General features: G+C 39.9%; 1 protein-coding gene across 2 annotated transcripts in view; it reads right to left on the reverse strand.

Moving 5' to 3' along the window:
* Positions 1–3,801: 3,801 nt before the first annotated feature.
* LOC124186439 (protein eva-1 homolog C-like) overlaps positions 3,802–14,124 on the reverse strand; it is a 74,897-nt gene continuing 64,574 nt past the window's right edge. For both annotated transcript variants that reach the window (XM_046578173.1, XM_046578175.1), the window contains 3 exons: positions 11,236–11,445; positions 6,421–6,661; positions 3,802–5,768 (listed from right to left, as the gene is read on the reverse strand). In XM_046578173.1, coding sequence (XP_046434129.1) covers positions 5,597–5,768; positions 6,421–6,661; positions 11,236–11,445 — 623 coding nt within the window. In that variant the 3' untranslated portion in view covers positions 3,802–5,596. The remainder of the gene's footprint in view (positions 5,769–6,420; positions 6,662–11,235; positions 11,446–14,124) is intronic.

Here is a 14,124-nt window from a genome sequence, read left to right on the forward strand (position 1 = left end):
AACTAATGTACATAGCAATTGTCTTTCTAGATATTGTTTTGCACTTTAATATTATTTGGCAACTTGTTATACTACAATACACTGACGACAAAACACTTGTACTGAAATTCAGGTATATTGAATAAACCGAAACTAAAACTTTGGGTCTCGTTGTTTTTTTTCCTCACCTCTTTGTGAATCTAGTGGAGTTTTTCGGGTGTCTACTTTCATCCGTTGCTCGCAGCAACTGGACTGTGTGGGACCAGATTCTCTCGCAACCTTGCGTAAATGAACAGCCGAAGATGGCGGAATTGAGCAATTTTGAAGATCTCGCAAAATTAAAAGAAATAAAATACAATGGATTGACAATAATTCCACAATCCACTATCTATTTGGTGAATCGAGTAATAGGTAGGACAGCGTACAACCTCTTCTGGCAGCAAAAGCGCATCTGAGCCGAGGTGTGCTCCTCTGGAAATAGGGAAACTTTGATTAACAGCATGTGATATCGTCGCTGTGTGACTGAAGGCATGCCTGCTTGATTAAAACAGCATGTGATTGCTAATTTCCCCGCCACTTTCTCGTATAACTGAGCAAATCGAACGAATTTCAGCGAAAATTACTCCTGGTATCAGGAGCGCAGGAGAACCGAGGAGCTCTTCTGAAAATAGGGACACATTGATTGATTGATTGACTGCATGTGATGTCGACGCTGTGTGACTCAAGGCATGCCTGCTTGATTGAGAGAGCATGTGATCGATGATTTTCCCGCCACTTTCTCTTAGAACCAAGCAAATCGGACGAATTGCAGCGAAAATTACTCCTGGTATCAGGAGCGCAGGAGAACCGAGGAGCTCTTCTGAAAATAGGGACACATTGATTGATTGATTGACTGCATGTGATGTCGACGCTGTGTGACTGAAGGCATGCCTGCTTGATTAAAACAGCATGTGATTGCTAATTTCCCCGCCACTTTCTCGTATAACTGAGCAAATCGAACGAATTTCAGCGAAAATTACTCCTGGTATCAGGAGCGCAGGAGAACCGAGGAGCTCTTCTGAAAATAGGGACACATTGATTGATTGATTGACTGCATGTGATGTCGACGCTGTGTGACTCAAGGCATGCCTGCTTGATTGAGAGAGCATGTGATCGATGATTTTCCCGCCACTTTCTCTTAGAACCAAGCAAATCGGACGAATTGCAGCGAAAATTACTCCTGGTATCAGGAGCGCAGGAGAACCGAGGAGCTCTTCTGAAAATAGGGACACATTGATTGATTGATTGACTGCATGTGATGTCGACGCTGTATGACTGAAGGCATGCATGCTCCGAGTATCAGGAGCGCAGAAAAACCGAGGAGCCTTCTAAAAACAGGGACACATTGATTGACTGCATATGATGTTGACGCTGTGTGACTGAAGGCATGCCTGCTTGCTTGAGAGGGCATGAGATCTTAAAATTTTCCCGCCATTTTCTCTTAGAACTAAGCAAATCGGAGGAATTTCAGCGAAAATGACTCCTGGTATCAGGAGCACAGGAGAACCGAGGAGCTCTTCTAAGAACAGGGACACATTGATTGATTGATTGACTGCATGTGATGTCGACTCTGTATGATTGAAGGCATGCATGCTCCGAGTATCAGGAGCGCAGAAAAACCGAGGAGCTCTTCTAAAAACAGGGACACATTGATTGACTGCATATGATGTTGACGCTGTGTGACTGAAGGCATGCCTGCTTGCTTGAGAGGGCACGAGATTTCAAATTTTCGCGCCACTCTCTATTAGAACTAAGCAAATCGGAGAAATTTCAGCGAAAATGACTCCTGGTATCAGGAGCACAGGAGAACCGAGGAGCTCTTCTAAAAATAGGGACACATTGATTGATTGATTGACTGCATGTGATGTCGACTCTGTATGATTGAAGGCATGCCTGCTTGCTTGAGAGGGCACGAGATTTCAAATTTTTGCGCCACTCTCTATTAGAACTAAGCAAATCGGAGAAATTTTAGCGAAAATGACTCCTGGTATCAGGAGCACAGGAGAACCGAGGAGCTCTTCTAAGAACAGGGACACATTGATTGATTGATTGACTGCATGTGATGTCGACTCTGTATGACTGAAGGCATGCATGCTCCGAGTATCAGGAGCGCAGAAAAACCGAGGAGCTCTTCTAAAAACAGGGACACATTGATTGACTGCATATGATGTTGACGCTGTGTGACTGAAGGCATGCCTGCTTGCTTGAGAGGGCATGAGATCTTAAAATTTTCCCGCCATTTTCTCTTAGAACTAAGCAAATCGGAGGAATTTCAGCGAAAATGACTCCTGGTATCAGGAGCACAGGAGAACCGAGGAGCTCTTCTAAGAACAGGGACACATTGATTGATTGATTGACTGCATGTGATGTCGACTCTGTATGACTGAAGGCATGCATGCTCCGAGTATCAGGAGCGCAGAAAAACCGAGGAGCTCTTCTAAAAACAGGGACACATTGATTGACTGCATATGATGTTGACGCTGTGTGACTGAAGGCATGCCTGCTTGCTTGAGAGGGCATGAGATCTTAAAATTTTCCCGCCATTTTCTCTTAGAACTAAGCAAATCGGAGGAATTTCAGCGAAAATGACTCCTGGTATCAGGAGCACAGGAGAACCGAGGAGCTCTTCTAAGAACAGGGACACATTGATTGATTGATTGACTGCATGTGATGTCGACTCTGTATGACTGAAGGCATGCATGCTCCGAGTATCAGGAGCGCAGAAAAACCGAGGAGCTCTTCTAAAAACAGGGACACATTGATTGACTGCATATGATGTTGACGCTGTGTGACTGAAGGCATGCCTGCTTGCTTGAGAGGGCATGAGATCTTAAAATTTTCCCGCCATTTTCTCTTAGAACTGAGCAAATCGAACGAAATTCAGCGAAAATTACTCCTGGTATCCGGAGCGCAGGAGAACCGAGGAGCTCTTCTGAAAATTGGGACACATTGATTGATTGATTGACTGCATGTGATGTCGACGCTGTGTGACTGAAGGCATGCCTGCTTGATTAAAACAGCATATGATTGCTAATTTCCCCGCCACTTTCTCGTATAACTGAGCAAATCGAACGAATTTCAGCAAAAATTACTCCTGGTATCAGGAGCGCAGGAGAACCGAGGAGCTCTTCTGAAAATAGGGACACATTGATTGACTGCATGTGATGTCGACGCTGTGTGACTGAAGGCATGCTTGCTTGCTTGAGAGGGCCTGTGATCGCTCAATTTGTGCCTCTTTTTAAAATCAGGGAAATCGGAGAAATTTCAGCGAAAAATTGCTCCTGGTATCAGGAGAATATTTGAGCAGAACGCACAAGCTGGTCAAGATTAATTTATTCACTGGCATGCAACACGTATATATCAGTTTTGCACAATCAGCAAGAAAAAGTGGTCAGCTTCTGCTATTTCACTAGAATGTCTGTCGAAATAGACAATAACACTTCCCAATTCTCATCAGAAAGACTAATATTTCTCAGTTCGAGTTTTGAAATGTTAACTCACGACAAAAGCCTATGATAGACTGACTTTTCGTTTGTTTTCCTTGGTAATTTCCTAAGCGATGATTCATTCGCCTTGAATTTTTGCGATATAAATTTGCACATACTCACTATTATTCAGGTGGGAAATAATACTAATGACTGCTGCATGTTAAAATCTTTGGAAATGAAAGTTTCTTTGTTTTGTTTTTGAAACATAGTTATAGGATTTATTGATTATACAGCATAAAGATGTTACACAACAAACAAAGGTATAATATATTATGTACAGATAGTTCACAAACAATAATTTAGAATATTATATATTTCACTGTCAACATGGTTCGTAAAGTACATTTATAAACATAATAATTATAATCAAAGGTGTATATCCAAGACTTGGAGAATGACAGTAATTTTGACATCGAAGTAATAAAAATTCCATAGAATTTCATGAAATTTTCAGTAGACAGTATTTATAATACCCTACATTCACCAAGCTTGAAGAATTTTCCAGTCACATATACCTGTATTTACAATTATTCGGTGGAAATTTACTGTGCAAAAGTACAAAATTGCGAGAATTACAGTCTGAAGGACGACAGTTTGGGTCAGTCAAACTTTCACTTTAGAAACTCTAAATGCTGAGCAGATCTAGTCAGACCTCCATGAATTAATTATCATAAAGCCAGTTGAAGAACTCGTAAATTTTGTAAGATTCCGTTAAACATCAAGTTGACTTATAACGTAACTGATGTTGATAGAGTTGAATTTTGGTTAAGAAACAGCCAATAAGCCTCCAAAAAATTTGGCAAGATCACAAAAATCAACTACCACAGTCCCATCATCTGAAACTTGAGAGATAACACTATTCAATCATTTCTCGAACAAAAAAGGCGTGTCATTCGCGAAATTTGTTTAAACCACAGGACTTACTGTGTCGACCAATAAAAGTCCCTACAACTTGCTACCTCTTACATTAAAAAAGTATGATCAATGACATGAACAGTCATAATAATGTGTAACTGATTTTCCATGCGAAAATACTTTATCGTTGATGTAAAACCTTCTCGGCAGGTTTTCGACTAGAATGTTCTTTTTCAACATACTATTTCATAAATGAAAGAATACTCGATGATCCCGGAATCATTCAGACATTATTCATAACTAAAGATCATATTTTGAAACCGAATTTGAAGAGCTGTAGAGGGTTCTAGCTGTAAAAAAAATCGGCGAGTATTGCAAACGGGTTTTTAAGAGCTTTAACAAAATTTGAGTTATTTAAAAATGAAAAAAGATTAACATCATCGTATGGAATTTTATCGTACCTATAATGTCACTGAAACGCAATTATCAGATTGCCAAATATGCTGTACAACTTCCAGTTCGGATTGACATGCGTTTTTGTGTTGTGGCTGGTACACTTTTCGAAATCATAACCAATAATTCCGATTCCAATTCCCGATCATATCAAACTATAGTATATTGTGGTAACAGGGAGGCAAAATCGGTCATTTCGGGGCGAGCGTAAGTTTGCAATACGAGTTGTAGGCGAACCGAAGACGATAATACGCAAATACGCAATGCGAAAAAAACCGTTGCCTTCTTGTTGCACACCATTCTTTATATAACAAGAGTATGTTCCGCGTTCTTCACTAAACACGAAAACGCATGCGCGCAGTACAAAAAAGACCACTTTTAACTCCAAGAACTTAAAAGTGGTCTTTTCAGTACTCCGCACACGCGCATTCGCAGAGCAACTCGACCGGCACGGAAACGAGTACTTTGAGTACGGAAAACAGACATGGAAAAACGCGTAAAACATGTTCGCGTTACATAAAAACATTTCAAATTTCAATATAGTCCGTTCCGAATCGTGGAGATTGATCAATGCACTTTTAGAAACAGTACATCCTCGTGCACGATTTCGGTTGACCAATGACGTCAGACGACCTGGCCTTTGGCCTTGGTTTGTTGTTCTCGGGGCTCCCGATTCCAGCCGAGTGGCGGCCGTCTTCCAAATGACAACGAGTACTGCCCAGAGTCGATGGTGATGGCGAGGCGGTCACGCGAAAATCGGATTGGCGACCACCGCCCTGACGTCACGCAGGACAACAGAGGTTCTGACCATTCCGGAGGGAAGCTTCGACCAGGTCATTCGTCGTCACCAGAGACGTCTCCATGAGTCCCCGATGCGTTGTCGAAACAGGTCGCAGCGGGTACCGATTTTCCGCCGCAGTAAACGTCATGGTGTCTTCTACGACGTGAGGCACGCTTTACATGTAAAATGAAGAAAATTTTGTTATAACACACGGTAAAAAATATCACAGAATATAATAGTATAACTTATTTTTCGATTGTATCGCTTTTAGATTCATCAAAATTGTGTGCATGAAATTTAAATCTGTAGCGAAAACCGAAGAGTGTTACAACACAGCTGTACATTTTTCCATCCCTCAACTTTTAAGTGCTTTGTGTGGTCGTGAGCGGTTATTTTAACTCACTCTTATCTTTATATCTAAAAGACATCTTTGTGCCTAAAAAATTGTCTGTGATGAGGCGCTTGTATGACGTATACGTTTAATTGCATGTAGTTAGGAGCTTCGGTTCTGTACGTCAAGTTGTCTCTAATAAAGCGAAATTACCATGTGTAAGATTGTCATTCTTTCTCTGCTACCTATCCCCTTACAAAGTAAATCGACAGCTACGGAAATACGGCATAATTTTTCTGTCTCATAACCACAAGTTCTGAATCATTCATCGCTGAAACAACTGCTACAGGAGCAGTTCCAGCTCACTGGCGAGGACTTTACACGCGCTACCTAACGATAACTCGGTGGGTCTGTATTACCGATATTTGTTCACCTGAGTGGTAGGCAATCCCACATACTGCAGACTATACTTGAAAACATCCGTGATAGCCTACCTTTTTTTCTTCGTTATCGAAAGCGTCGTCGTTGTCAGGTCGACCTCAGCCTCGATCGCGGCCAAGTCGGCGGGGAATTTTGTTCTCGGCGGTGTGTCGGGGGTGAGGGGACGGCCGGAGTTCAACTGCTGAACGACAACCCTCGCCAGAACAGCACTCAGCGTCAGCAGAACGCCCGAGCAGAGGCCGACCCAGACGTAGAACATGCCTTCGTCTTTCGAGCCCTCGAAACCCGCACCCTCTGTAAATGTAACCAGCAGAACATGCCTCACTTTTCATCAACGCTTTCGTCGTTGCCGTCAAATTCTCGAGTGTAAAAATGGTGAACGCGGAAATTTTTTCTGGTCGCAATTGGAATTGTTACATTTATAATAGGGAGATGATTCTTTGGTCTGTCTTTACCAACATCGTAAAGCGACACTGCGTTATTTTGACTTTATTAGCAAAGCCAGCCACGCGTCGGTGATGCAAAAAATTGATCCAGTTACTGTTGAAAAATTAATGGGGTCACTGGTTGAAATGAGTACACTTTTCGCGATCGGTAAAAACTGGCTATCTAGTATCCCATGAAACATGATACTCTTTTCCATCAAAGTTTTACCGTGTTTCCTGAGAAACTTTCTGAGCATTTACTTACGCAAATAAGCATGAATAGCGTCAGATGAGTTTGATCTTAAAAATAAACGAGTATTTTTAATATATTCCACAGAAATGAATGAATCCTACCGGTATGTACGTGAAAAGAATTTCAGTACCACTGATAAACGTGTCAGAGCAGATCAGAATGCAGCTGTTGAAAAATGCAAATAAATCGCGAGGGATTTGAAAAAGATGTGGAGAACGCATCGAGGAAACTCCGGAATTCTCTGTGCATTTTACTGAGCTCTTTACAAAGACGTCCGGAAAGATATTCCGCGGAGTTATGTGGCGAAATCTACGGCGAAAATTTTTACCAGACAGCTAGATATGGTACACAGTGCTCTGCAGGTGGGATCATAGCAGCTGCTGTTATCGAGACTTAGTCCTTTTATTGCAAACAGAAAAATTCAGTCGAATCAAGACAACGTGAAATTGAATTGTGCTAATAGAGCGTATTTACTCGATTCGAGAATTAATTTTGCTCGAATATCCAATGTCGTCGATTGATAAAATGCTAGGAGCTTTCCATGACCCGAAACTAGTTCCTCCGGGACATGTTTCAAAGAACATGGTTTATTTTTATCGTCAGAGAAAAAAAATATCGTCGCGTTACAATGGAAGTTATGCCAAGTATAATCACATGATAAAATAATGTAATATATTGTAACCTTACGTATATTTGATCGCATGTTTAAGTAATTCTCAATTCTAAATTCGTCTGCATAGCTTTCGAATTTTTTCATTCAAACAACAGGATTACAGGGAGTTCATAGTTAAGTTTCCTTTCTCTCTCAAAACTAAAATTTTTATCGCATAGCCACGGCTGAAGGTGAAAAATTTGCCAAATTTCACATTATATTCAGGCAATACGTGGATATAGTAAAGAAATTAACCTGCACGAACTGTCAAAAATCCTGTATGTTATTCGATTAAAGAAATTCTACTGCAAAATTGAGAGCATGAGGTTTTGTCTGAAGTTTATTTTTCTTCTCTTTTCTCTTAATATTCACCTCCAGATATAATAAACACTGAAAAGTATGACGATCATATTGAACCGAGTTTATAATTAAATGATCAAACGAACTTACCTGTGAAGTTCGATCATAATTGTATTTTCTGCCCCGTCCTCTAGATCATCAGGTAGATGTTCAAAGCATCTTACGACAATGCTTGTGAGAACACAAACGTTCACGTATGTTTTTGAAATTCTATTTTATAAATATACCTTATAATTAATTAGAATAATTTTTATCGACTCTAAACGTTGTGATGGGAAGATGTTGTCGCCCGAATTTCTATCTTCCACTTTATATTATTACGGTTATTTAGTTATTTAGTTCGTCACGAGAAGTCTCATCAATAATTTATCTCAAGATAAATTGGTGATTTGTTTAAGATGTTTTATTTTAAGTTTTGTGAATTTCTGAAATCTTTAGCTGATTAAATCCTGGTCTTTAGTTATCTGGAAGACTTTTCCTTTTAGATGAACTAAAGTTGCCAGAATCTCTCTGATCAACTTTTATAACAATTCAAATCAACTTTTCCAGTACACTTGATGATACCAGCGATACGAAAGTCGTAAATAACTTAATTTATTATTCACAAAACAACTCTCAATTCCTACAACATTTTTTACCGAATGACTTCTCCCTTTTCACCACAATCCCGTGAAAAGAGCGTTGCTTATTAAACTTGAAGTTATTTTCTATCAATCAAACATTTACAAATAACTCTAAATTAACTTAGAACTAATTTACAAACTATAAACCAACGAACAAGCCCTTCCTACACAAACTTTGGGCATGAAAAAAAAAATCAAGCAGAAAGTACTACTTAGGCAAATGAACACGCTTCTGGAACTGGTTTATTATAAAACTTGGTAAGGCCAACTGATTTTTTAGTCCAACTAATAAATTTTCTAAATTGAGGATCTTTCTACAAGCGGCAAAAGTGAAAGCATGCCTTGTTCTATGTGCCTCAAAGATGTTCGTATCTAAACCATTTCTGCCTAATACAGTTTTCACCCATTTGCTGAGGGTTTGTGATGTTATCATTTCATTACGCGGTCTCCTTGTGGTAATGAATAACCTTCTGATAGTACCATGGATATTCTTAGTCTTTGCGGCATAAGTTTTTAATACGAATGCTATAAAAATGTTGGAGTTTTCGCGAAAATTTGTCAGTTTTAGTACTGGTTGGACCTTGTTAAGACTGGATAACGATCTCATATTTCCCGCAAATGCGTTTTAGGCCATTTTCGTCCCGCTTTCGAGGTAAAAAAAAGTTAACTTTATGGTTGAGTCGGGAATAAAGGTAATTTCTTGTTGGTATCCGGCTTTTTGTAGTCAGGTTTGTTATTTTTCAGACTCCAAGAAATTTCTTCCAGAGATTTTGCCGAGCTTACCTGTTCTCCCAAATTATTACCGAATAAAAACTTTCCAATCGGAGCCCCTGTCATTGTTTCCTTATCTGACGTATCGACACTAGAGCTTACGAATCACCTTCGTGTTTCCGAATCAATATGACGTAAATCTGACATCGATAAGAGTGCGATTACGCGGAGCTCAGTATTTCTTAACCAACTCCGATTTCAAATCGGGGGAAAGTTCTTTTGTTGGAATCATTTCCCATCTGCAGGCAATATCCGGATGAATTTCCTTGCTTCAAATTTTTTCCTCTATAATCTTGCTGCCTAGTATGTTCAATATGTTTTCACATATTTTCGACAGAGGTTGTTTTGAATTAGAACAACATCCGATTCTCTGCATGTCGTTGATTCGGATCTGCCTCGTCGTGAAGTTGATCCGAATCGGTCTCGTACTGAGGAGTGTAACGACGCATCTTCGTAACCCGTTACGTAAATTCTTATCTGCGAGGATCTGATTTTCCAGAACTCGTCTGAGAATTGATCGGTTTCGTTGAACAACTCGTGACTAATCTATCCAAGAACTCGTCTAGGAGGAAGTCATAGGGAAAAATCAACTCGTCATCTAAGCTGGGTAGAACTCGTCTGTAGAAAATCTGGTCTGTGATCGTTGATTTGATTCAAATTTCAACTTACAATCATTCTTTGAGTAGATGCTATCTTATCTGTGCCGATGATGTCGATGATGTCTGTGCTTCGTTTTACGTAACCATTTTTCCTACTTTTCAAGTCGCTTCAAAACTTACCAAAGTTGGTGATCCTCCCTTTCACTAGCTTCTGATTTCGATTCTTCTGAATCACTATTGCGAATTCGATTTCGCGACATGATCAGTATCATTTTGAACGTTTTCTTTCAATTCTCACGAATACATGGCGTATATTACATTACTATACGTTATTATAATAATTTTAAAAGTGATTGTACGTAGCCCATGAGATCGGAAACTACCTGGTGATCTAGTGGACGGGGTGGAAAATGTAATTATATAATTAAACATCGCCGATAATCTACAGGTATTTGCGAAAAGAAACTGTAACAGCTTGTCGAAGATTGTGAATTTATTCAACGTTAAACGACTTTTCCACGGGGCGGGGTTGAAATTCCTAATCTTAAAAGTTAGAAAGCGTCTGAATCCGAATTTTTTGGCGGTAAAACTTGAAGTGAAAGCTTCGAATGGTCCGTAATCCGATGCTCAAAGTTCCGAAGGTGCAAAAATGAGAAGATTTGAAACATCTGAAGCATCAAAATTCCGAATAATCGAAAATTTTTAGTACCGTGAATTTCTGGCATGGTGAAATTTTTTCACCACTCTGATCTTTCTTTGTTTTGGATTTTGGACATTTTTACGTTCGGAATCCTGATCACTCTGATTTTCACTTTTTCTGAACTTTTACACCCACTCGTTCAATAAACTAGGCCGCGCGAGCATATTTCAATATCTGGAATTTTACTCCATCGAAACTTTATTCGTCGGATTTTTGCTCATTCGCACGTTACTTTTCGGAACTTTCCTCTATCGTAGCTTGAATTTTCGAAACTTTGTTTCGCAAAAGTGTGATTTCTTCGCGTGAAATTTCCTCATGAAATAATTCGGAATCAGGCGGTTTCGGAACTTTTTAAATTCGCAACTTCAACCCCGCCCCTTTTCCACGTGAAAGCTGTGAGCTTTCGGCCGTCACGTTGCGACCATTCACCGCGGAAAAATTGTCAAACGATTCGCCTCCCTGCAAAACGTTGATTTCCCACTCACCCTTGGTCAGGGGTGGCCGAGGCTGCGGAGTCCGCGACGTCGAGTTGACGGTGTCGGAAAGCAGTCCGACCAGATTCGGGCTGGGACTGAAGGCGGCTTTGAAGTCTGCCTTGTCGAACCCCTCCTCGAGGACATCCGGCTCCTGGAGGTTTTCGTCCTCGTCGGGCAGCAGAGGCATTTCGTATTCCTCGGCGAGGACCTTTCTGGGAACTGCGTTGGAAAATTAGAGGGTACGAGGCGAGCTGAATTTCATGGCCAACTCGATTTCCGCGTCGGTCAAAATCAGGGAAAGTCGGCGTTTCAATTTACACGGTATGTACCCGGCAATCAAAGGCTCGCGGCATCGCGACCGCGAAGCTCGCGGACGTAAGCTCGGACGAAAGCTCGCGGACTTCCCGAGCCCCGAGAGATTCGTACTCGGCTTCAGGTTCGGTATCGTGGCATCGAACCGCAACCGCAACCCAATCAAACCGAAATCCCGCGTCTACCGCTGATTTATGCGGGAACAGTCATCACCGCTCCATTCCCGCCCGGGCTCATTTCGTTATGTTGGCCTTGTGTGCTCATCGGTTATCCTAACTCGATCGGTTTATACCCGATATTGCCCCGGATTTATAGTCCGGTACAGGGTTCGAAGTCGTTCGTGATCGATTAATGCATAGATGCGGTAGTTGCGGTTCGTCGAATCACTGTTTCGATAGTAAATTAGCTGTCCATTCCTGCTTATCTCCGATTCAATCGACATGCCTTATTCGATGAATCCGAAGGCAATGAAATTTGGGGTGAAATTTCTCGAGTCACCTTCGAAAATTAATTCATTCGGCCAACACCAAAATTGGACGATATATATATATTTTTTTTTTGAAGTTATACTTCTTTAGGCGCGTTATGAAAAACTGATGAGAGTGAAATTTCAAGATGCGCGCGCATCACTGTAACACAAAATTAACAGGATGAAGTTGCCCACTTAACCGAATTCATTAAGTCTCGAAAAAAAGCTAAATATTTATCCACGTGGTTTTAGTTTTTACAGTCACAACACGTGTTTTATTTTCATACAAGTGCGAATTATATATGTGGCAATAAAATATATTCAGTAGTGATTTAAATTGAATATTTGGATTAATATTATTTACTATTTGTGAATATTAGTGAAAAAATTGTGCTAAAATACTTTTTCAAGTGCTCCAATATAATTGAGGTTAGTTATCCGTATGTATTATTTATTGATATGAATTAAAATATCATTATTCAATATAATTAATACTAAATATTATTAAATTATCAATGTTGAATACTTATTATTGGTTTTTTAATATTTACAAAATAAAGAAATAAATTTAATAGAACATTTAATAAAAAGTTCGTGACAAAAATTTAGTAGATTATTTAAATATAATGTAAGACATCCGTTATTTGTTTTATTGTTTTTTATTACATACTTATTTTCTTTATCATTGTGTGACAGAAGATTTTGACATGTTGTGTATTTTTTAATGATGCCAAAGAAGTATAACTTCTCACGCGCACCCATTTTTTTGCTTCCCTGGGACCGATTTTGATACGTGATACGTTGAACATAATTATCGCCTTTGCCCGTTGATTTGGGAGATTTGTTGTTCAAAATGCGGATCAGCAGCGATATTGGAGAGATTAAATTTAACGTTTATTTTTCGTCTGAAAAGGTAGCGACCTATATAAATAACCATACGTAGGAATGTGTAGAAATTTCGTTAGCAGGGTGGAGAAAATTTCTCAGATACACCGGCCTCCTTATTCTTGTTTTGTTTCCGGTATTCCGCACCTATAGCTACGGTTCAAACTCGGCTACAGCGTTTATTCCATCGGCCATTAGGTATTCGGGTCGTAGACTGGGAATTGTATAAAGCTTTAAAACCGATACACGTCGATACGCCCGAATAAAGAACAAAGCCGTAAAGGACTTCGGCATGAGCACGTGACGTGTGCAAATTTCTTTGGAACGATGGGAAAAACGTTGGAGCCTGGAACGAAATAAGTTGGGGTCGAAACCATCCATTTTTTTTTTTTACCATTTTACGAACAGAAGCGAAAGTTTCGATTTTTACGGTGAAAGAGCAATGCTTTGACATAATTTTAGTAAATTCCAGACATCGGCTTATTAATGACGAAGAATGAAAAAAATAAACTAACTTGCTCGATAAAGAACACACTATTAAGTGCTTTCAAGCTTCATCGAAACATTTGATAACAGTTCGCCTGACCTTACTTTGGATTGTGTATTAGGAATAACGAAACAGAAAAAAGGGAATTGAATATTCTTGGACTGGTAAAATAAAATTAAAAATAATCACACCTGAAAATGTCTGCTGAGAATGATTTTCTAACGTTAAACTAACCTGTAGAATGTTTACGTAATTGTTTATTTTGCCACAGGGGGCTTTGTACAGAAATTCTGTCAAGAATCTAACAAGAATATTTGCATTCCAAATACGACTACGATGAACTTCTGTTCCAATTCAATTCCCGATTATCCAAATTCGAGTTGTGTCAATTATTCAGGCCCTCATTACGGACCTGCAAAAAATATCACGCTGTACGCAAGAGTGAGGACGTTGATCACCTTACGTTACACCGATAGCATCATCGACTCGTGAAATCCGACGTTTGATTCTGCCGTTTGAATTATCGACGACCTTTGGGAAATCAGAGATTTTCTCATTCGACATTTCGGATTCGCCAGCGGTGATTCGATCTCCGATTCGCTTTTCCATTTGCATGTCGGAGAAGGAGGGGGAGAGAGAGAGAGAGAGAGAATGATCCCAATTTGGAGAATTTACGATTACCCGAAATGAAATCGTCCCTGTCATTGATCACGGGATAGCAACTGCCCGTAAAAATACGTCGGTA

Source organism: Neodiprion fabricii, chromosome 7 (assembly GCF_021155785.1).
Source record: "Neodiprion fabricii isolate iyNeoFabr1 chromosome 7, iyNeoFabr1.1, whole genome shotgun sequence".
NCBI classification, from domain to species: domain Eukaryota; kingdom Metazoa; phylum Arthropoda; class Insecta; order Hymenoptera; family Diprionidae; genus Neodiprion; species Neodiprion fabricii.